The sequence below is a fragment of the Euwallacea fornicatus genome, chromosome 23 (assembly GCF_040115645.1).
Source record: "Euwallacea fornicatus isolate EFF26 chromosome 23, ASM4011564v1, whole genome shotgun sequence".
Taxonomy (NCBI): Eukaryota; Metazoa; Arthropoda; class Insecta; order Coleoptera; family Curculionidae; genus Euwallacea; species Euwallacea fornicatus.
The window spans coordinates 3,536,908-3,560,293 of NC_089563.1; the positions used below are offsets into that span (position 1 = coordinate 3,536,908).

The 23,386-nt window shown below is 34.2% G+C and overlaps 1 protein-coding gene across 13 annotated transcripts in view; it reads left to right on the plus strand.

The window, feature by feature from the left end:
- mmd (mind-meld) overlaps window positions 1–23,386 on the plus strand; it is a 341,450-nt gene that overhangs the window by 291,388 nt on the left and 26,676 nt on the right. For 12 of the 13 annotated variants that reach the window (XM_066295889.1, XM_066295897.1, XM_066295893.1 and 9 more), the window contains 8 exons: window positions 4,342–4,411; window positions 6,801–6,947; window positions 14,735–15,038; window positions 15,509–15,745; window positions 15,803–16,026; window positions 17,940–18,110; window positions 22,904–23,099; window positions 23,154–23,379. In XM_066295889.1, coding sequence (XP_066151986.1) covers window positions 4,342–4,411; window positions 6,801–6,947; window positions 14,735–15,038; window positions 15,509–15,745; window positions 15,803–16,026; window positions 17,940–18,110; window positions 22,904–23,099; window positions 23,154–23,379 — 1,575 coding nt within the window. The remainder of the gene's footprint in view (window positions 1–4,341; window positions 4,412–6,800; window positions 6,948–14,734; window positions 15,039–15,508; window positions 15,746–15,802; window positions 16,027–17,939; window positions 18,111–22,903; window positions 23,100–23,153; window positions 23,380–23,386) is intronic. The other variant, XM_066295887.1, reaches the window with a different exon arrangement.

Here is a 23,386-nt window from a genome sequence, read left to right on the forward strand (position 1 = left end):
TCAAATTTTATATAGAAGAGGAAAAATAATAACTCTAATGAGCACCTGTTTAGGATCTCGATAGGGACCCTTCTGATTTACATTTGCAGTATTGAAATTAACTTCGTCGACTCTAAACTACTATAATTTCTACGAAAGATAGTCTTTGATTTCTTATTAACAGCTGCAGATACTCTCAATGACTTTCTCCTATTCTTTCTTAGTTTTGTTTCCCCAATATTTACCTATTCCGGCATAATATCATTTTTATCGTAAAGTCTGCATTTGAAATGACCCATGTCATCATAAACGATCGCACATTCACTAATTCATTTATGTTCGATACATTTTCCGTAGAATTGAGGGATTGCTTATATAAAGTAACGGATTCCCACATTATCCTTCTACAATTTCGATTCATTAATTTATCCAACATCTAGGAAAACTTGTGGGAAAGTAGCTTTACCGAAAACGTTTAGACATAAGTTACGACATAACGTAAGAGATAAAAATCACATAGAAATATGATAACACAAATCAAGACCAAACAACTAGCAATAAAATTGGCGAAATCAATTGAGGCTAAAAGCCTTATCACTAGAAGCAATTGCGGCTGCTATCTAGATCGCTTTCGGTAATAACCTCTCTATCCTACATCTGCATATCACGTGCTAACGTCCTAGTTACACGTATGGTATTACATGAACATAATAGCAATCAGCTCGCATATTCCTGCATCAAAGCTGTTTATTTACATGATAAGTGCTACATTTCGTATCTGGCAGCCACTATGTGACGACAGCATCCAAGCAGGTATTTCATCACCAACTGAAGAGGCCATAAATCCTGAATGGTCACTCCCATAACAATTCCGAACTGAAATCACCGGTGGTTTAATCCGGGATCCTGAGGGTAGTTTTGTAATATCCGGAGGTCGAAAGTTTATCTCAAGTGACTGTTAATATACCCGTATTACGTTTTAATACAATGAAACCGACTTCACTAGCTTTGGTTTCCTAACGCAAGAAGACAATTAACTCCGTCTACGTTGTTCGCATTTCGGGGGTTATAATAGCCAATTAAGTCGAACATGCCTTCCTCGTTGTGTCCAGCGATGTGGGCATGGAATATTTATTAGATTTCCCCGATACAATTCGAATTGTCTATGATCTTCCTTTCTTCGGTAATGAAACCTGAATAGTGAGAAGTGGCGAAGGAAAAACTTTATGACTGAATTAAGTGCATTTGCGATGTGGAAATGGTCTGGGAAAAGCGGTCAAAAATAATTGTTTTTACCCTCCTCGCCTAATTCTCATAGAACTTCTAGTAGAATGCAAATAAAGGAGATGTAATCGAATACCAACAATTACATATGATAAGTGTATGCATTGAATATTCAAACTGTGTGCAAAAACTTACGTACTAGTGTTGAGTAGAAGATTAACATAACCATGAGAACCATGCCACAATACTTGTATTATGCGTGTTGATTCGGTGTTAAGGAACTCAGTCAAAACAATTACGATGTATTATGTTATATATGAGTTTCAAAACTTCTAAAAGTTTACGACCAAATGGCCCCTACAGTTTTTATTTTCTTAGTGTTATCGAACTGGGTGACTCATAGAAAAAGCACTATATCCCATTCGAAAGCAAGGAATGTTACTTTTCTCGTCAAAACTGCTGACTTCACCTGCTGCTCAGTCTTAAATTTCATTCCGCTCGTAATATGCTGCTTACTATTCGCATGATATAATGTACTATTACTTAACAACCGCAGAAAGTAATAGCTTACCGCACGTTAATTACACTTTAATAATCGACACGAACAAACTTTCGGCCGGTAATCGAGTGCAGTAAAAATAGTTTTAAACATGGCTGTATACTCTTTTCCTGTTATTGCTATATGTTTAACTATGTATGAACATGTGGTTTCCGATTTAACGTGATTTGCAATTTACTTTTATATAGTTGGGCCATACTGTAGCTAAATTGGAAAAACAATTTTACGTGGTAGGATTAGTCACAGCTGTGTGTAATATTATTTGTTAAAATAATTTCGTACGATGGGCACGCGTAAATTATTTACATGAGTGTAGCTTGTTGGAAATGCCTTGTTTGTTTGGAACAAGCGCAATTAATTAAATTGAACAAATTAATCGATCACGTCAATTGGACTACACATATGTGCGTCCGAACGAAATCATCAAATTATCCGTCGTTTTTTAACTAAATTACCAACATTGACGGGCAAACTGAAATTTCCGCTATTGCAACTTTTATTTGACAACATGCAAAATAGTCCCGATAGATTTACGGTCGCCACATTTTATGTTTCAGCGGCCTTTTGCCTAATGATCGGTAATAAATTGCTGACTGATTTTCTCATTTCTCTATTGTTCTGATAGATTACGTAAGTTTATAGGCTGGAGCTATTGATACGGCTAATTTATTGCTTTGTACTGAATCAGCTCTCTATGTGTAGGTACGAAGTTTCTGATTAGCGCAATAACCGTCATTTATCATCTTCAAAATATGGTCTTAGTCAAGTGACGATAAGAAGTTATTAAATCAGAATCATTTATTTTATTTGAAGGACAGCGGCCCTCGAACTTTTTTTCTTAGAGCCCCCTCTTTTAACTCGAGCAATTTTGCGTTCCCTAATTCACAAGAAATCAGATTACATTAGGTAACACTGTCTGGTTTAGGGCGCCGAAGATACTGTCAGAAAGTTCGAGAAAGGTATCAAAACTTTCCCAAATTTCAAGATTCAAGCGATGCCACTTTAAATAAAGAAATTCAAGGTGCGTAATTCCTTTATATAAGAAATTTTAAAGTCTGAGGTTCCAACGCTAAGTATTATTGTGGGTTATAAGTAGGTGGAATATAAAATTGTTCAAAAAACAAAAGTAAAATTTCCATTAAGTACTGGCGGCAAATAAGAAGGATCTCATGGCATCGTAAAAATAGCTAAATGTAAAAAAGTCATATTATTACAAAGCAACTTATTTACCTGCACGTAAGGGTATTCTAAAAAAATGTAAACTACTAAAAGGAAGAACTACATAAATTTCGATAAAGATTTTTTTCAATCCACAGCGCCCCTCTAATTATATAAAAGCCTTTCTCTCCTTGGGGGCCGCTCTCCATAGTTTGAAAACTGCTGGCATAGGTCATGGACCCTTTCAATTGTCATAATCGAATAGCAAAGGATGAGGAAACGAATTTACTTTATCGGAAAGCTAATCAAACTAATGTTACTCCAATGTGGTAAGAAATTTATTAATCTCCCAAAAGGGCCTGTGGCGAAAAGTTTTTGCCCCCGAGGGAGGCAAAAAGCAACCGGTGAATCAATCTAATTTTGCTGAATTCGACCAGGATGAGAGGAAGTTTTTGCACGACGAAAGCCGGAAAGCGTTGGGTTGAGATGTTGAGTCCTCTGGGGTGAAAGGAGTTTTTACATCACAACTTGTATTAATAAATTTCACAGTCTTCAGGGTGTAGGCATTGTTTCGACCAAGTTTTTCCAAATATGCTCTTTTCTGGAAAAATTAGAACTAATAGTCCTTAGGTGTATTAGCATATTTGTAATTGCACCTGTTCAATGCTTCTTCACCGTGGTGAAACTCATTACAACACCATACAGGGAACCATATCACCAGGTGATTCATTATAGTGATAGGGGCACACATACAACAATAGACATCAAAGAAAGTGAACCAATCTGAGCTAACCTAAACTAACTTGCCAGAGACAATTAAAAAAAATATATTGGAGTGTCTATGATGATCTCACTGATTAAAAATTCCATTCAAACTATATATCTAAGGTAGGTTCATTGCTCAACTCATCTTCAACAAATAGCATAGAAATAAAAATAAAGAAGTGGCCAACTCAAAGTGTACTTAGGGCCTTATCAAATTCGAGTGTGCGCCATCATCGCGTCGTATAGAACTTCCATTAGCTGGGCGGTCTGATTATAAATCATGCAAAGTCTGGTATGAAGTTATGGCCACAAAGTTGCACGGAACACTAAAACTGAATTATTAGATTCTGGTAAATTTACCATAGTCAACATATGCGCGTCGGAAACTTGCTGTAACATTTGATATTATTTGGGATTATTCTGACGGATTTCAATGCATCGCCTATTTCTTGGCAGCAATGCATCCGAAAACTTCTCTTGCTCGTAAGATAATCACACGTTACGCGAACGAATTTGACAGGCTGGTTACTCATGAACTACATTTTCAAGGATTTCATTACTTCCCATGTACATACATATGTAGATTGATGGCTGATGTATTGACACAAACGCATCTGCCTTGGTCGTTTTAATAATATTGCAATTTTTCTTTTCAGGCAACTCATCGCACCCAACATTATGCAAAAACATTATCTGAACAATGGAGCAGAACAGGTTTCAAAACAGGTAAGGTTTAATCATAGATCAAGGAGGGTTGAACATGGGTGGGATAAATGGTAACTCTAATAAATCAAAGGAGAGTGTGATCTCAGTGTTACCACAACACTGCAGAGTTCAAAAGCCTTTTTTAAGTGTACCACGAACTGCGGGCTTTTGTCCAGGTGATAGTTAGTTCAGTCGTTGCTTAATTGGAGTAGAGAAGTATGCCTGGACGCTCATTCGCCGATTTCGAATTAGCCGATAAATGCATACTCACGATGAATCCTCCTGTTCGACTAAACTATCAGCCAACTGTTTAGTTTGTTGACTGAGGGGTTTAGTATGTTGTCTCTTCATAACTATCATCGAATATATCCACTAATAGAAAATAATTGGGCATTAATTTTTCATAACAACCTAGAGGTCATTATGTACTATATTCTTAAATATTAATCCTGTTTTGCTTCTTAAATTTAGACACTACAAATTAATTTATTCATACTCAAAACAAAAAAGATTTGATTTTTGATCTAGCTAAATTATGTGAACTTATGCCTGTTGATATATAGTATTTCAACGCGCAATTTTCACTAATTTTGCAGAATGGCTAGAAAAAAAAAGCAATAATGATAATAATTAAGTTTCTTTCCTTTGCCAACTCCGCTCCGGGTGGTTCGTTTCGACCTTTGGACACGTCACTTGGGGGCTCACGCCTCCAACTAATTCCTTCCACAAATGGTTTTAACGTTGGTATGATGTTTGGCTGTTTTATACGGATGTTCCTTAATGATGTATGGATATTTTAATGTCGAATTCTATATGAAATATTATGATAGTTTGTCATATTAACTATGTTCCAAAAATACTGTGTTACGAAAATAAAGGACTGCAAAATTTTAGAAAAAAACGGTTATAAATGAATATTTTTAAACCGTTTAAGATATTTCAATGAAAATTGATATGTAAAGACAGTTTATAAAGGGACATTAATTGCAATAAAAATATGCGGTTCGATGCAAACTTATTCAAAACTATTTTAATACGACAGATAAAACAATAAAAAATATAACACATTATGGATTGACACCGTAATGAAATATATATTAAAATTTCTTCAATATTTTTTTATAACGGAGTATTATTGGAACATAGTTTATATAACAAACTATCATTATTTTTTCACGTGGAATATCACCTTAAAATATCTACACATCATTAAGGAACATCCTGTATATACATGTATCTATGAGATTATCCAGTATAATTTAAGTACGAAAGATGAGGTTCACTGACCGAACCTCGTTAGTCTATCTTTAACGATTTTTTGAGTTATTTTCGCTATAATCAACAGTGGTCAAATTCAGATAAAATTCGCTTTTGAAAGTCCACTCCATAAGTAAATAACTCATGGTTGGGCTTTAGCAATTATTTATGGTGGTCATCAGAGCTGTCGCCACTGTTACAACACGACACGTCCTGAATCTAAAACATACGTTCACTTCAGTGTAATGCACTTAATCTCTGCTACCCCTAAATCTCGATAAGTAAGAGTTTAAAGAGTATTTTTGCAGAACAAGCGTCGTCGTCGCCAGTTTTCTAGCGGCACGTAACCTGCTGCAGCCAGTTCCTGCCGTAAATAACCGAAAGTGGCCATAAATTACGTGCGACATCCTCTTCTTTTCCCTAAACACTCCGCGATAATAAATACTTAAATCGCTGCGAACGATCGAGATCCCAAATTGACGATGACGTGATTGAGAATCGATTGCTCTATCTGGACGGTTTAGGAAAATTATGACCGACACGCCACTTATTCAGTCTAACCACGCCTTTGTGTTGCAGGAGAGGTTTGAAAATTTACATCAAAATTTATCTTTGTTTAGGAAAATTTATTTCACTAATGTAAATACAAAAACCAAAAATAAGAAAAAAAAACAAAAATGTCCTATAAGAGAATTTCAAGGACATTTGTTATTTGTATAATTCACTAAAACACGATATACCCCCTGACGCCCAAAGAAATCGGTCCAATCTGGATTGAAATATTCCCGAAACTATGTGAGTTGCCTATTTCATCAACTTAAACCTAGAAGGACCGTGACATAAACCAGAAAGATAAATATAAAATATTAATGTTTGCTTACCTATCGTTCTCTTTTGAGTAAGCGTAGAGTAAGACAACGAAACCGTGTTTGTTGATTTCCCGTATATGTATTTGACTGCCTATAAAATACCTGAAAAAATTTTGAACTAATATGAACTAATAACCGAAAATTTGAGCGTTAAAGTGAATCATTTCGGGTTAGTAGTGATGATTATCCAGGCGCTTTTCGAATGGAAATTTTATCAATTCTATGAAAACGTCACTAAAAATGCCTTTGTTTCTGGAGAGATTCGTATTCATTTCTCATTGCAGGACATCGAGCATTGTTACTACCATGGGAAAGTGCAGGACTATCCGGGTGCCACAGCAGCGTTCCACACATGTAACGGTGTCAGCGGAGTCATCCATGTTGGCAATGAAACTTTCGTTATTCACCCCTTTTACGGGGGTGATCTTTCGGTCAGTATACAACTTAAATAAATTCACACAATTTGCATTACTGAGTCATCTGGATTCCATACATCCTAAAAAATTTTCCTTTATCATCTCCCAATGCCTTTTTTGAAGTAAACCAACCTTTCACTCATTTTCAAATGAGAATTTGCTATACTGCTTTTTGAATATTTCCCATTTGTCAATAATAGTGCTCAAGAAGCTGTTCCAACTATTGTTATTAAAACATTTTTTCTTACCTCCATTGAGCATAAACATAATAGTTAAAATATTATAGCAAGTTTTCTCCTTACCATCTAATCTACAGCTATTTTCCAGTATAAGACTATATCTATTATACAATCGAACTATTTTCATCTAGTCGTAAATATATAGTTTCTCCCCTCTCCCAACGGAAATTATCCTTCGGACACGATGAAGAGGGACAGAACTGTAACCTAATTACGAAAATGAAGGTATAGCTTCCACATTGTTACTGGACTTTGCCTGGAGAAATATTATAACTTCAGCAAAATTTTAGTATTAAAATCTCATTCTAGCTAAAACTCCCGGCAGAGGCTTTGTGAAGACATGAAGAATTCAAATGTAAATTTCCGGTCAGTATTTAGGGAGGTAATATGCCTAACATAATACTAGTAACGACTTTACTTGTTGGGGGGACCTTGGTCATGGGAAATTTCAGGCCGGACCTAAGAGGTTTAAACGGTTCCAGAATTTTGGGGATTAATTTACGCCTTTTGTGCCCCCCAGGAGATTAAAGGAAATATTTAGTTATGCGGTTAGTTTAATATTAGTTTCCAAGTTTCGACGTTGTCCGCAATTAGACCTTAATTGAGACGTAATCGAACTATGCGGCGTACCTACCTGGAGAATTAAGAGTTAAATTATTTGAACCACTACAGATGGGCACTCCTCCTCCTCCTCCTCAAATTTTCAGTAAAAAATTAGGCAAAATGTTTTTTCAAAGACTTGTTTTTATTCATTAAAAATATCTAAAACTGTGCTTATATCCTTAATGTTCAAAATAGATATTAGCAATTTTTCTTGCAAATTGTGATCCGCAACACGCATCGCTTTCATTTGAAATAATTAGCGAATGTCACTCGTTATATTTGTTCGTGGAACTAAAACAAAATCCAATTATTTATTTTGATCGGTATAAATTTATAAAATCGCTGGTTTTTGCATGCGCTTCTATTTTACTACATAGTCCAGCGATATTTCCATTACTATTACTACATATTCCACTGGAAAATACAATATTAAATTGCCAAAATGGAATTTCTAGCTGGACGGATATTGAAAATAATAGCCGATGTGGAGAGATAATTTTGATTGCCAATAAGTTTAATTTTGATTCCCACTTTACAATGAAAAATGTCTCCATTATTGTTGCCAAAAAATACAGAGGAAAAGAAGTGGGAACAAGTGAATAGGGAGCTAATTGTCCATTGTAGACCTCGGAATAATCCCTTAGATAGAGTTGTTGGTCCTATTGGATGAGAAAGCTAATAAAAATGTTTGAAGTGCACAAAAAGTTTCAATATTCGTTTCTAGGTACCACTTTCAAGTTATAATTTGGTATGAGTTGAGCATTTTGTATAGCTTACGCTCCCAACTAAACTGCTAATCAAAACAGTTAGAACATCAAATTTATTCATCATTTTTGAAAATTCGAATTCTGAAAATTTTTTGGTTGATTTTTATTAACAACACAGATTTTGAAAGAAAAATAAAAATACATTGATAATACCCTTTTCATTGTGACACAACTTAAGAGCACTTGGCTATATCCCGAAACATATTTCAGGAGTTTTTCTATACTTTGCCTACAAAAAAATGAGCGATTTTAATTAAGTCACTGGGAAATCAATCTAAAACTAACTTGATTTTCAATTAAGAAAAACTAGTAAGCAATGCCTTATGTAAAGTGTACCAAATTTTCTTGGTCAGGAATTGTATCCAACAAATTAGAAGTATTAGTTGAACATAATTTTAAATAAACGGCATAGCTACAAAGATTGCGATGGATCTCTTTTTTCTATTTAAAAAAAATTATTGTATATCGTTGAATTTTTGGACTCCTCGATAATTTTAAATATCATTTCATTTGAATAAGTATAGTATCCATTTAAATTATTAAGCGTTTCAAAATACAGAGTGTCTTCTAAATAATGACATTAATTTCAAGGGGTCATTCCATTACATTTTATGAAAAAAGTCCTAATAAATGTATATTCTATCTTGCTTTGTTTTCGTGATAAAAGGTGTCCAAGTTTTTTTCGGTTCTTCATAAATATATTCAGACATAAGGACAATACCTCGATAAAGTTCAGTATTCAGGGGTTTCCTGATACGAGAAATTCGAATATGATTTCCGTTTTACCGCAATATGTAAAAGACGCCACTTGAAGTAATATTCTCGTGTTGCATTAGTCTTAACGTTTTTAGGAACATGTATTTTGGATGCTAATAGATTACGTCTTATTTCCTCGTCAATTTGAAACAAAAAAGGTATACTTGGTCAAAAGCTTCCAGAACAATGGTTTTCAAGATAATGACGATGAAAAATTTCTCTGCACACTATTTCATCAAAACATAAATTTACTAAAAAACATGTAATAATAGCCCCCCTATATATTGAGATAAAATCGATATCATATTTGAATTTCTCGTCTCGAAAAATCCCTGAATACTGAATTTCATCGAAATATTGCCCTTACGTCCGAAAATATTTATGAAAAACCGAAAAAAAAATGAAAATTTAATACCCTGTATCACGAAAACGAAACAAGATAAAACATACGTTTATTAGGACTTTTTTTTACAAAATATGACAAGAAATCACCCCTTGATATTAATGCCATCATTTTAGTAAACACCCTGTATATCGATTTTTGAAATATGACACTTTTTGCATTTTCCGTAGTCGTAACTTTAACGCATATTAAATGTAATATCATATTTTGCTTCGTAAAACTAAAAGAGAAAAGCTAAACACGATCTAAATCATTTGAAACTTATTCAAATTCAACTTCTTCAATTTTTCATAATGTAAGTGAATACAAATTATCTGCAATCCCTGCATAATTTGCACAAATACGACATACCGTTCTTTCATACCATCATGCTCAGCATTGCATGCGTTCATAAAGGTGAAATTATATATGTATATTCACTTTCATACATAGGTAGAGGAATGAGTTGTTTTCAAATTATTTAAATAAAAATTTTACTCAAAAACACAGAGATTTTTACAAGAGGGGAGATTATGTCGCATTTTTTTAACTTGCGCAAAATTATTGTAAGGTACGTGATAGTTGACCATCACAAAAAAATAAAATTTAATTGGACCAACAGAAACGAGCAGTGAATGCCAACTACCTAATTAGAGTGCACCTCTCGTTAGAAGCCGAAAAAAAGGGATGAATTGGGAAACACACACAAATTGTCTTAATTGGCCTTTGGACGTGTGACACCGCCACCGCCTCTGACAACCCGTTCGTTAAAAGTTATTTCAATTAATTTTAATTAATCTCGACCCTTTAAAACACGATGAGTCGGAAATGTAAACGTTAATTATTTTTGCGACACGTAATAGCGCATAAGCCATCATAATTAAAGGGTAGTTCGTTAAACGAGGCTTCACTGCCACCCGCAGTGCACGGCACGATTCTCGCTTGTTTCTGCAAGTAATTTAAAAATTTTCTCGGTTTATTTGAAGATGCGATTTTCCGGCAAAACCGCGGTCGTTTTTACGACATCGAGCACAATGATGGCGGATGCTCGGTCACGAAGCGAGATTTAGAAATTAAAATAAAATTTAGCCGGAGCACCGCCAAGCACTCCGAACCGGAATAATCAAAGTTCTATTAAGACTTAATTGAGGTCGTTGTTTTTAATGGTCGCATTTATTTTGCCTTCGAATTACTCGCATTCGTGACGGCGAATATTTTAAATAACTATTTCACTTTACGGCAGAATGTTTCGGAAAAACAATAGAGAAAAATTTCGTTTTACGCTTAATCGAGATTCTTTTATTTATCAGTTAATTGCACTTTAATTTGTTTTTATAGTTTGCACATATGCTTATCTGCATCTTTAGGTGATTACTCGATTACGCCCACTGGGAAACCTTCTAAACATTCCTTTTGAACCAGTGGACCAAATTATTAGTGTCTCGGTCTGGCTTCCGAAACGATGAATACTTGACATGCGCCGGCACTGCACACAGAGACTGGTACTCGCAAAAGTAAACAAACTGAAACTAGTGATGTCACCGAAGGGCGTTTAAAACTAAATTTTCATTACCGATTTGTGGTGTTACATAGTTAATAAGTCATTCATTATTTTTTATATATACTTTTCTTAGGGTTACTTGTATTATTACGAAAGTTTTGATTTTGCAGGTATATGTTTATTCTAGTTGTTTATTTACAAATAAAAGACTTCAATGAATTAATTAGGTATGATTTTTTGGAGGGCCTTTGGAAACCACTTGGAAAATAAAGTAAAGGAGGGTCCTGCAGAGGCCAGTAGACATAGTGTAAAAAAACTGTGTGACTCATTTTATACAAAAGGAAAACAAATATCAGGCGTCACCTCATGTTGCTTCAATAATTATTCAACCGAGCATATGTAGTGACTACACTGATGAGGAGAATGATAAAATCTGCATTTAAATTTGATTAAAAAGTAATATATACCTACTAACTTATTTGTTATAATAATTTTAAAAATACAGTTTTTGTTATATCTATATCTTGAATTCTTTTAATATATGCCAATAAAAGTTTTTACCGTATTAACTAATAATAAAAATACTTTTTTCGTACCAATTGTATCAAACATGGACCAATTTCTTTAGTTGCATTCAACAGTTGTGCAACTTTTGGATAACTATTCGTAATTTGTAACTAAAGTTATATTAGCTCCAATTTCAATTTAAATATTTAGAACACTGTGAACTTAAAGAAAATATAAAATTTGTCGAAAGTAGCAGTCAACATATTAATTAAAAGAAAAAAGATAATCAAACATCTATTGAAGACATCTTTCTATAAGAATAGTTTTGACTATATACCAGCAATTCTTGGAACAAAAACCTTATTCTATTTCATGTCATTCACGAAGTACACATAAGTAAAAATAAATTATAAAACTTTAACGGCCATAAGTGCAAAGCTGAGCAGAAATTTCAGATTCAAACTAGTTGAAAGGCGAGTTTTACAATTTGACTTAATTTAGCTAGAAATACGAATGCACAAGTGCACAATACGTGCCCTATATTTCACCAAAAAGGGCAGTTTGGGAATTATACATTATTTATGGTCAGAAAAGTTACGGTTCGCATTCAATAAAACGCCTCCCAGTGGCAAAAAAAGGTTATTTTGTTCGATGGAAAATCCAGGCTATGAAATTAAAATTATGATTTTATTTCTAATTAATATTGTCTTTGTTAATGGAAATGGTTGGATGTTATTTGGAGAGGGAATTGAACATTTTTGCTTGAAATTGGCTTTTCGAAGCCGCTTTGTTTCGATTAAAGAGAGTATGGGAGCTGGAAGCTGTTTTATAAAACTTCACAAAATGAAATACTTTGCAATCTCGAAATATTCTAATTTTCTGTAATTTTGCTCATTTTTAAAATTTGAAGCTGCTTTTTTTACTTCTTTTGAAAATAGCATTCACGCAAAAATAGAAGTTATACAAGTGGTGGAATTGAACAATTCTTAGTTAATACTAACTGTGACCGACATTCAACGTTTACTAAAGCCTCGGACGAAAACCCTTGTTAACGTTTTAGTGAGAAATGAAAATAATTAAAATTTATTTTCACTGACACATTACACAAACGTAATAATTTAAAATGTTTATGTTTCGCAATCTTTTGAATTTCATTTTTTTACCATGTCAACTTGCTTCAATTATTTGTCAATTTCATTAATTTCAGCACAATTTTTGTAAGCTTAAAAATTAGAGAAATATATTTATTTTATGGTAATATCGCCCATATAAGAATTGTTCCACTGTAAAATATTATTTTAATTTTTGAAAATGCGTTTTTAAGTAAAAATAATTCCACTTCGACGACCGCTTTCTTGTTTTTCCTCCAATAGGACGAATAGTTTTATTGATCACTTTCAGTTTTTTTTATTTGTGCAGGTTTTCCATATTTATATTATTCAATAATCTAGGTAAATTTTTATATTCATCATACTTACGGGACACAAGGACAGAAACAAAGTCAGAAACTTCATATTCTATTTTCTTTGCTGTTTACGTAAATATTTAAATCTGTTTTTAACTAATTCTGATGGATCTTGTCTAAATTGAAGATAGAAAATATTCTCTTCATATCAAATTAAACTTCATTCCTCAATGAAAGATATCTGATGCACAACTGCAGTAAGCATCATTATAATAGAGAATATCAATTGTATATTAAATGCGGTATCTAATTGCGATAATTTAATCATTCTAGATGTGAATAAGGCAAGTAGAATAATGAGGCGTTAGTTTTTAAGTTCCACTATCTGTAACTAAATTCTTTAGTTCAAGATGAATTAAGAGGAACCGGCAGGAATGGCTTGTAGAAGGAATGGATGTCTCCAGTATTAATGAAATATTGCCATGTATGGTGTCGCGTTTTGCTAATTTGAACAAGGGAAGTCCATTTGTATATCACATATCCCAACAAATGGTCCCTCATATGTAGATAAGCTAAATAAAGGGGAAGAATGAGACTTTAATTTGTGTGAGTTCAACTGCATGCACCGATACAAAGAATCGAAGAGAAATTTGCTTTTCCAAGACGTTATCCAAAACAATGAAGTTGAAACAGTAAATCAGGGTCTCTAATCCCAACACATCGTTGTGCTTAATCTAATGTTAAGCCGCGATTGCTGGTCGAGTTGAATCGCGGAAACTCCGACACCGGAATTCGATTTGAACTGGCAGTTTGCCTTTTTAAGATCTCGCCCTATTGCACTTTAGACACTTCTCAAGACTCTCGAGGGGCCATAATAATAACTCGAGCTGTAAAATTGTTTGACATCAGAAAATCCAACTACTGGAATAACACTCTCGCAAAATTGAAATCACGGATCATCGAAAACAACATCGATAATTATTAGTCATTTTTTAAAATAATTTGGGAATGGTTACGGAAATCCCAATCAGGCATAATAATCTAACAACTAATGAATAATTTAGTCGGGGAGTTGATTTCGCATTAAAACTAAACGCGCTCGTAATTTTGACGCGCAAAAACACCATTAAAGTGTATTACCCCTTGAAACTCAATTTTACCATATTTAGTCCGTCATTTATAAACTTTATTGACGTATTTTATGAATTTGTGTTATTGTAATATGCTGGTACCCTATTTTAACGCGCTATTTTCCAATTTCAGAAACGTATTAAAAATATATACAGAGATTCCTTTCATTATTAACCAGTGTTTACAAAGTTTACTCTAACCCACCTATATTGAAAAAATGCTAAATCGATATCAGCCATAAAAAGAAAGCTATGGATAATCTTTAGTTAACATTTAACCATACTATACTTTTTGAAATCAAGACCTTCGTCATTATCTATTACTCTTTCCTCATATTTCTAAGAAACGCCTTCGCCCGACCTGCCACCTGTGTTCCTTTCATTTTCTGTCCATGATCTTCCCTCCAGGCCCATGATCTGTAGTAAATATAAATCCGCCTCCACAGCCATGATACCATCTACCCCTGATGTTTCTGGACCCATTGGGTAACTGCACGACTTGATTTTTTCAGCAGAAACACCCTCACGTAATCTTCGAGGCGCGAACCAAAGCCAATGCGGGGTGCGCTACCACCGATCAGATGAGTTGGCGCCTGAACAATCCATTATCCACGTTGCGGATAAAGAGGGACATTCGAGAAGTGACCAAATACATAGAGACCGCTCTGGTAATCGATAAAGCCATGTTCGATAAACGGAACGGAAGTACTCGGACAGAAGTGGTGCATGACTCGATACAAGTGGCGAATATCGCGGATCTTTACTTTCGGACGTTGAATACGCGGGTGTCTGTTGTGTACATAGAAACGTGGCAGGGTAAGTAGGTACTCATAGAAGTAATTTTATCCAAATTGCTGTATACTCTTTTGAGTTTATTTGAGAACTGGACAGAAAATAATCAATGGAAGGTAACATGTCTGCTCTGTGTCCCTTTTAATCCCGTTACAGCATTCTGACATCAGGATGAAGTACTTCACAAACACGATTTTTTTTTCTACTCTCCTAACTCATGATATCAATAGAGGTGGTCTCATATACTTTTGAAAAATTTAAATCTATCGAGAATTTGCGCCTCGATTCACCTCTGCGTTTAATTAACTTGAGCATCCTAAAAGTCGATTTTATTATTAAATCTTCTTAAATTTTCTTCTATTAAATCTCATCAACTAGAATTATCTAGAATTAATGAAGCACAGACAGAACTCGACAATGTCAACAGCAACCATATTAAGTTTACAGAAAAATATTGCAATAATAGTTTATAAAATCAATGTTTATTTCTTTAGGTCAAGAAGACAAAATCAAGTTCGACCCCAAAGAGAATATTAATAGCATATTAAACAAGTTCACCAGTTACACGTCGAGTGCCCTCTTTGGCATAGAGAAAGATACCACGCAGCTCCTCACTGGAAGAGTTTTCGATAGCGGAGAAGCAGGAATTGCCGTTCCAGGGACGGTTTGCACCCTCAAATCAGTAGGAATAAGTGTAGATATCAACCCCTACGAGCCTCATTTATTAGCAGGTAAACTTTGCATTCCGATTTTTTGGTACTTTATTAGTTTTTTCCATTCGGTTCTAGGCACAATGGCTCACATGATTGGTCATAACATCGGCATGGGACATGATGACGGTCGTCAGCAATGCTTCTGCAAAGACTGGCACGGTTGTATAATGGCCAAATCCATTGTAGGAAAAGACAATGTGCAGCCTTATAAATTTAGTGACTGTAGCATGTCTGATTACGTAGATAGACTACGTACTGGATCCGGGCAATGTTTAATGAATAAGCCGAATGAATTACAAGTAAGTAAATTAATTTGAATGTTTTTTATTCCTTTCTTAACTTCCTCTTATTGGGTTTGCATTATTCAAAACACTACATTGACACGCGAAGGTTTTATGGCTGCATTTCAAGCCAGTTGAACATTTGAATAGGTTTGACTCTCAGATTAATGTAATACGTTTTTTAACACAGCAATTTAATACAAGTAAATCGCAAAATAAATTAAAAAATTTTACTGTATTCTTTCTGTCACATGCTCAAATAACTGTCGTGCTACATAAAATTTGTGGCCTGTATTAAGTGCAGAAGGATAACCTAATGACACGTGTTTCTACTTAACGCCTTCATCAGACATATATGTCTTCAAACTTGGCGCGCATATATTTTACTCCACATGTCCTTACGACCTACCCACATGCGGGTGTAGCCTGGAAAGGGTGAAATTCAAAACAATTGTCTACGCACACTGGTACTCGATTTAACAATGTGAAGAAAGGAAAATTGTCAAGATGAGTATACATGATAACGATGGCACGTAATTTAATAACAATTCTGTGCTCACAAATATTTGACGTTGACACAAATTATATAACTATTTAATATCTTAAATAGCTATATAATTATTATAAAGAGCTATTTGATATCTTATATCAAATGGAGCTATTTGATATCTTATATCAAATAGCTCCATAAAGTCATGAAGACACACTGTAATGATAGTTATAATGGTAAATTCTACCATTCCTCCATAAAATTCACACACAAGCCCAATTATTCAAATCCCGAACACGCACATATTTCGAACACGTGCATGACCTACCGAAATGCTGAATGCTGAAAAATGGTTTGTGCTCGGCTAATTTTACATGTAACTCGAGAGCAGTGAGTGATACGAAAAAAAAATGTTGAGAATGGCAAAGCCTAACTATCAAACAATACATCGAAAATTTTCAGAATAATGAGTAATGTGTTATGTATGGAACCTATTTACTAAAAGCAATGTTTTTTATTAAGCCTGAGACCTGCTAATGTGAACTGACCCACCTTGTATATATATGTGCATATGTATGTCAGTATCTCTATTCTGACAATTTATACACGCATTTGTTCAACTCTGTTAGGCGCATTCGATGAAATCTGAAGCCATTTAATTCTCGATTTACGTTGATTGATTGCTTAAACTTTGTAACGTCTTATTAAACAACAAATATGTCATGTAATCATTTCATTTACTTTTACTAAGTTATTTAGATTTCGCTATTTATTATACTTTCATGAAAACATTATAAATCACTAAACAAACACAAATGAATTATCTTATTTCGATCCATCCACTGATGTAACCATGAACGTTATGTTTTGTGGATAAACTTGATTTTATTGAAAATTAGTGACTCGAATAGTTGCATTGAAAATTCAATATCACTCTATTTAAGTTTGTTTTACCCATATATGTAAACAGTTTTATAAATTGTTGTCAGAAGTCATTATTAAATTCCACACCTCATCTCCTTCTATGCATATTCAACGTTCGCCATTAGTTTTAAAGTAGACATGCAAAACTGGATAAGTTTAAAGTTGAATTTAAACATACGGAAAACAGACGATGAGTTTCTGCGAATAGGATTCGCATTCATTAAAAAACTTTATTAAAAAAAACATCGTATATGCGCCGCCGGGCACAAGTACGAGGAATGTGTTCCGAAAGTTTTAAACTGCGGAAAATTATGGAAATGCTCCTTGTTTTGAAGAGCGGAAATGTGCTTTCGAACTAAACCAATTATCGTTGGTTAAGAGCGAACGAGGCGGGGAAAACAATTTCTGAAATTCTTATATCAAGGAATATGGTTCCAATTTAGGATCCAAAGTTTATCAACTTTGGTTCCTAATCACAGTTTTTCAATGTAATTGTTGAATTTCTTTTTTATTTTAGGACAGGCGCACATGCGGCAATCTCGTGGTGGACGATGGTGAAGAATGTGATTGCGGAGGAATCCACGACTGTGATGATTACGATCCTTGCTGTGATCCACTCACCTGCAAACTCAAGGCCGAGTCCAAGTGTGCATCGCCAGGTCCCTGCTGTGAGGGCTGCAAATTAAAGGTAAATTGCCCGATACATTTCAAAAGATATTCCAGCGACTTGTTACTTTCATCTCTCAAATAAGATGATCATGAATTTGATTTACGCTTTTCCCACGTCTTCCCGTCAATTACAAGTTAATCAAACTTTCAAAATATGACTTTCTGGTCATCAAAACTGACATTTTTTAATCTAGTTTCCTCAGTCTTCAAACTTGGCCCATAAAAGTTAAAAAATATTTATTCTCGCACATTTATATATGAATTATTATATGAAACTTGACATTATTGAATTATCAAAACCGACATATTCAAGGTTATGAAATTTCAAAATCCTCACACTTATCTGACAGTCAGTGTGGAACTTAATGTGACAGTCACCAATTATCAATTATCAAAAATGTATCACTTTTTGATGTCAAAGAACTCAAAAAAATATTAAATCAGTGAAATGAATTAAGAGCTATAAATAGTCCGTATGGAGTTTTTAAAAGGGTGCTCGTTTGCCACTTTAAGAGTCGCCATAAACGAACTCAAAATTATTCAATAGTTTTGAAAAAAGGGGGGATAGACTTATAATTGGCTCTCACGTAAATCTAGATGGAACAGCCTCAAGAACTTCTCTTAGCCTGTAAATGACAGAATCCCTATTGTTTCTCTGTTTTTACTCAATCTTTAAATTGTCTTACACAAATATAATTTTTGCAAATATTTTAATCGCCTTATCAAATTTTTTGAGTTCAGATCTGGTTAATTTCGTTTGAGGTTTTTCGCATAAGAGGAGCGATCATATTTAATACGATATGCCATAAATGGTGAAATATTATTAATAGGTATGCTCTAACAAATATGGATAAAATAATGAAAATTCCTAGTAGAGATAAAAAAGGTATCTAAGCCAACGTAGGAGATGGAGTTCACCGTATCCCAAATTCGACTCTCTCAATACGTAACCTTAAGAAACCATTAGGGATACAGAATTATAAAACTGTACCTCCAGTTAACCAACTGCAAAATTTACGGTTGTGAATTTATGCCTCCATTTAACCGACTCTATCTCCATCTTAAATAGTTTCCGAAGCTCACATGTTGAAAGTTGAATTTGGGACACTACATTGCATCTCTTGAGTTACCATGCACTACTAAGAATAGCTTCCAAACTTTACTCATGATGATTCGCCACAAATATATAGTGCGTGACTTAGAAAAGAAAATACCCCGTAAAAATGGTTTTATTTAAATAATTTTTGGTATGCATGTTTCATACTCTAAAATAAATACTTAATTAAAAAATTGAACAAATATAATTGTTAAAAACCAAAAAAAAATTAATTTGTCGGTCTTCAGCGGTGTTTTATACATTCTTGTACACATTTAGACAAGGATTTCATGAAGTGATTGATGTCCTCTTGGGGGATCTCATTCCAGACTAACTGAACACCATGACATAGCGCTGCTGGTGTTTGTGGGGGATGGGGTAAATTATGTAACATTCTACTTACAATATCTCATACATGTTCAATCGATGAAAAGCCTGGAGATCGAAGTGGCCAAGATAGCAAATTGATTGCATTTTGTTGAAAGAAGTTTATAGTCATTCTAACCACATGTGGTCATGCATTGTCTTGCTAGAAAACTGGATTAACAAGAGTTTCCAGTTAATACACGAGATGGGGTTCTAGGATTTCTTGAATGTATCGTTGAGCTGTCATACTACCTATAATGAAAATTAAAGTTGATCTGCTACCATATAAAATAGCACCCCAAACAATTACCCCAACAATCTGATGGACATGACTCTGTATTGTAAATTGAGGATCCCGTCTTTCACCCCGTCTTCTTCTTACTCTTATCCGATAATCATGCATACCCAAACAGAATCTAGGATTGTCATTAAACACGATATTATCCCATTCCAGATCCCAATATATCCGTTCTCTATACCACTGCAGTCGATTTTGACGATGATTAAAGATGAAGGGTAAAAAAAAATGGGAACAGTAGGAAATTAATCCAAAACTTCTTATCCGGCGATAAATGGTTCGAATCCCAATGGGATTTCTATGCTCAGCAGACTACTGAGCCGTCAGCATCCTCGACGAGACGAATCTAGGTCTTACGGCCATAATTCGAATGCGACGATCTTGTTCTATTTTTTCGGCATCGTTCAGTATCTCTCTTTCTGCCTGTTTACTCTTCTTAGAACCGTACTTGGTAACATCTCATTATAGTGCTTACACTATGGTTCAATCTAGTGACGATTTCTCTAAATGACCAATCAACTCGTAGATCCACTGCTCAACCTCTCCCAAACTTGCCCAATTAATGAAAATTTCGCTGCATTCTTCGCCTAGACATGTTTGATTAACATAAAAATTTTTTAAGTATACTATACACCAATAAATGATATTGCAATATCATATTGTTAATATTTTATTGAAATTTTTATAGTAAAAAAAACTAAAATTCCTGATAACTCATAAATACATTAATAAATATAGCTGAAAATTGAATTTTTTTTGTGTTCCCATATACAAACATGCATACCAAAAATTATTTAAATAAATCCATTTTTACGGGGTGTTCTTTTTCTATGTCACGCAGTATAAATCCCCTTAAAACATGGCAAAATAAAAGAAGTGTTCTGTTTTCATATGAAATATTGTCAGTCAACTAATCGTGCTCAATAGCAAATCCCGTCCCTCATGTTCATTCGCTGCTCCATTCTGCAATTGCCGACTGCTGTCAAAGAGCCCCGTTTTAGCTGAAATTCTGAATACGAACAATCATGTTTTATTTCACTTTTTGTCATTTTTTGCAATGATCAGGATTGGGTTGGGCTAATATTCGGTGTATTCGGAGGTTCAAAGCATTACGCATCACAAAAATCAGCCCAGAATATCCGATTGAATTGTTCCTATCTTCTAATATTGCCAGTGTGTAAAATTGGCTTTTAACTGTATTTTCGAAGGATTTAATTATAGTTTACTTACTCTTCTTGCATTTTTCACTGATTTGTCAGATTTTGAAGAGAGTTATTATCATGCTTTTTTTTATTATAAAAGTCAGACTCTGATGGCCTCCGCTTTAAAAATACAGGATGTTTTTCAAATTTTAATTGATTCTTGTGGGTTTATTATTAAGAATGGGAAGAGACTTTAAATATAAAACTGGTAGGGCTATTTAAGAATCGTTTTACGTAAAAAATGTTATTGCATAAAGTAAAAGTATATCGTAAAAATCGCAAAATGTGCATTTAAGAGTAGTCTTCCAACTTTAATATTAAAAAAAAAAAATTTATCCCTAATACCTCACCAAAAGCACTCTGAATATAAAGAAACACGAAGTACATGTTAGGTTAAATCACAGCATCTAGACGTACTTTGAAAATAGCGGTTTAGAATTTCAGTTTACCATTAACTTTAACAATTTTGTTTTATTTAAACTTAATAACTTTAATAGTCCTGAAGATATGACTACATTATAGCAACTGGCAAGCATATAAAACACATTAAATTATAGAGAGAACCTAAAGGATATTAAATATTCCAATCAGTGTTAATTTGAGCCCGACCAGAGCGACCATTTGTAATTTAAGAGCATCCCTTTGAGCTAAGTTTACATAGTGTTTTTTGCAACGTAGGTTTGCCAACCACATTTTTAAAGCAGCTTTTGATACTCACGTCCACCGTTCTACGTTTTTTAAAACGACGGTGAATATTTTTAAAATTCACAATAATAGAGATTTTTTTAATTTGTTAGGTAGTGCGTCCTTTATACTACATTCCCTTATATCAAAATCTAGCGCTAGAAGTATACTAGGTATTCTATGATGAAAAGAAGATACTTTAGCCAATGATTCTATAGCACATTTCCAATTTAAAAAAAATCATATAAATTAGAGAAGGATTTTGAAAAATTTTAAAAAGTATTGAATGATTTTTTTTTCATTTTAATGATATTGTTGGTTATCTACTAAAATTGCTTTCTAATTCTATAGAGTAAAATCTTAAATACATGCTATAAAAACAGAACCGGTCTTAGCAGATCTTGCGCCTTGGACCGTCGAACAGCCTCGCCTTCTCATAGGACTGGTAATATGTGAAAAAGCATAAAATTTACACTTAAAGCAATCACCCTGTGCTTTAATGTTGCCAGGCACCTAGAAGTTTTAAAAATTATAAATAGCTCTATCTTCTGGTTTGTTGCTTATGGTTCTCGTGGAAGTACATTAATAAATGTCAAGTCGACAGCTCAACAAAATATAAGCAAAACATTTTCTGGGTGACGGTCAAGCTCGAGTTCTAAAAAATTTTCGAAATTGTCTGCTCTCAGTGTACTTTGAATACTGTGCCACTCGAAAAAAAATTGCGCAATACTAATGAGGAAGTAACTGAAAAATGGTTTTGGGAATAGAAATGATTAGTTGTAAATGAATTATTGTTAATCAAATGACGAGAGTTGCGTAAATTTCTACACGTATACATATTGGATATATATATGGATAAATTTTTCTTAAAGTGTCTGTCGTCATAGAGAATCCTGTATATTCAGCATCCCCGAAAGAGGTATTTATTTGCTTAATAGGATTTATTATAGGCTTTTTTTATCACTATTAGTCAATATAATTTTTCCTCGAAATTTAATTGGCATAATCTATCCAAGCTCTTCAATGATAGCCCAGAAAATCAATTTTAAAATCATCACACATCCGCAATACTTTCCTCAAGAGAAGTTTCATAAAACTACGAATATCTGTGTAGTACTCCTCATTTCTTACTTTTCACCATATATCACTTATCCAAAATGTTTCAGGAAAGAGGTTTTGTATGTCGCCCTGCTACTAACGAATGCGACCTTCCTGAATCATGTACCGGGGACACTGGAGAATGTCCCCCAGATGTCTACAAAAGAAATGGAAGCCCGTGTGGGACCGATAGAGATATGGGAAAATGTGTGAACGGGTTTTGTCCGACCCTCACGGCTCAGTGCGAATACATCTGGGGTTCAGGTACTTTATCGGAAGTTCTCTCACAAGTTTTTGTATAGTCATTGTTGGTTTCAGGCAGCATAGGTTCAGACGAAAAATGTTTCGAGATCATGAACACCAAAGGGTCTATAGATGGTCACTGTGGCTCAGACTATATTGGGAACTACATCAAGTGTAAACCAGAAGATGCCGAATGCGGCACGTTGCAGTGCCAGCTCGGAGGACGAACGCCTGTGATACCCAATATCGTATTAAAGTTTAAAACTATTACCGGTCTTAGAAGTCAGGAGTTTGAATGCAAGTAAGTA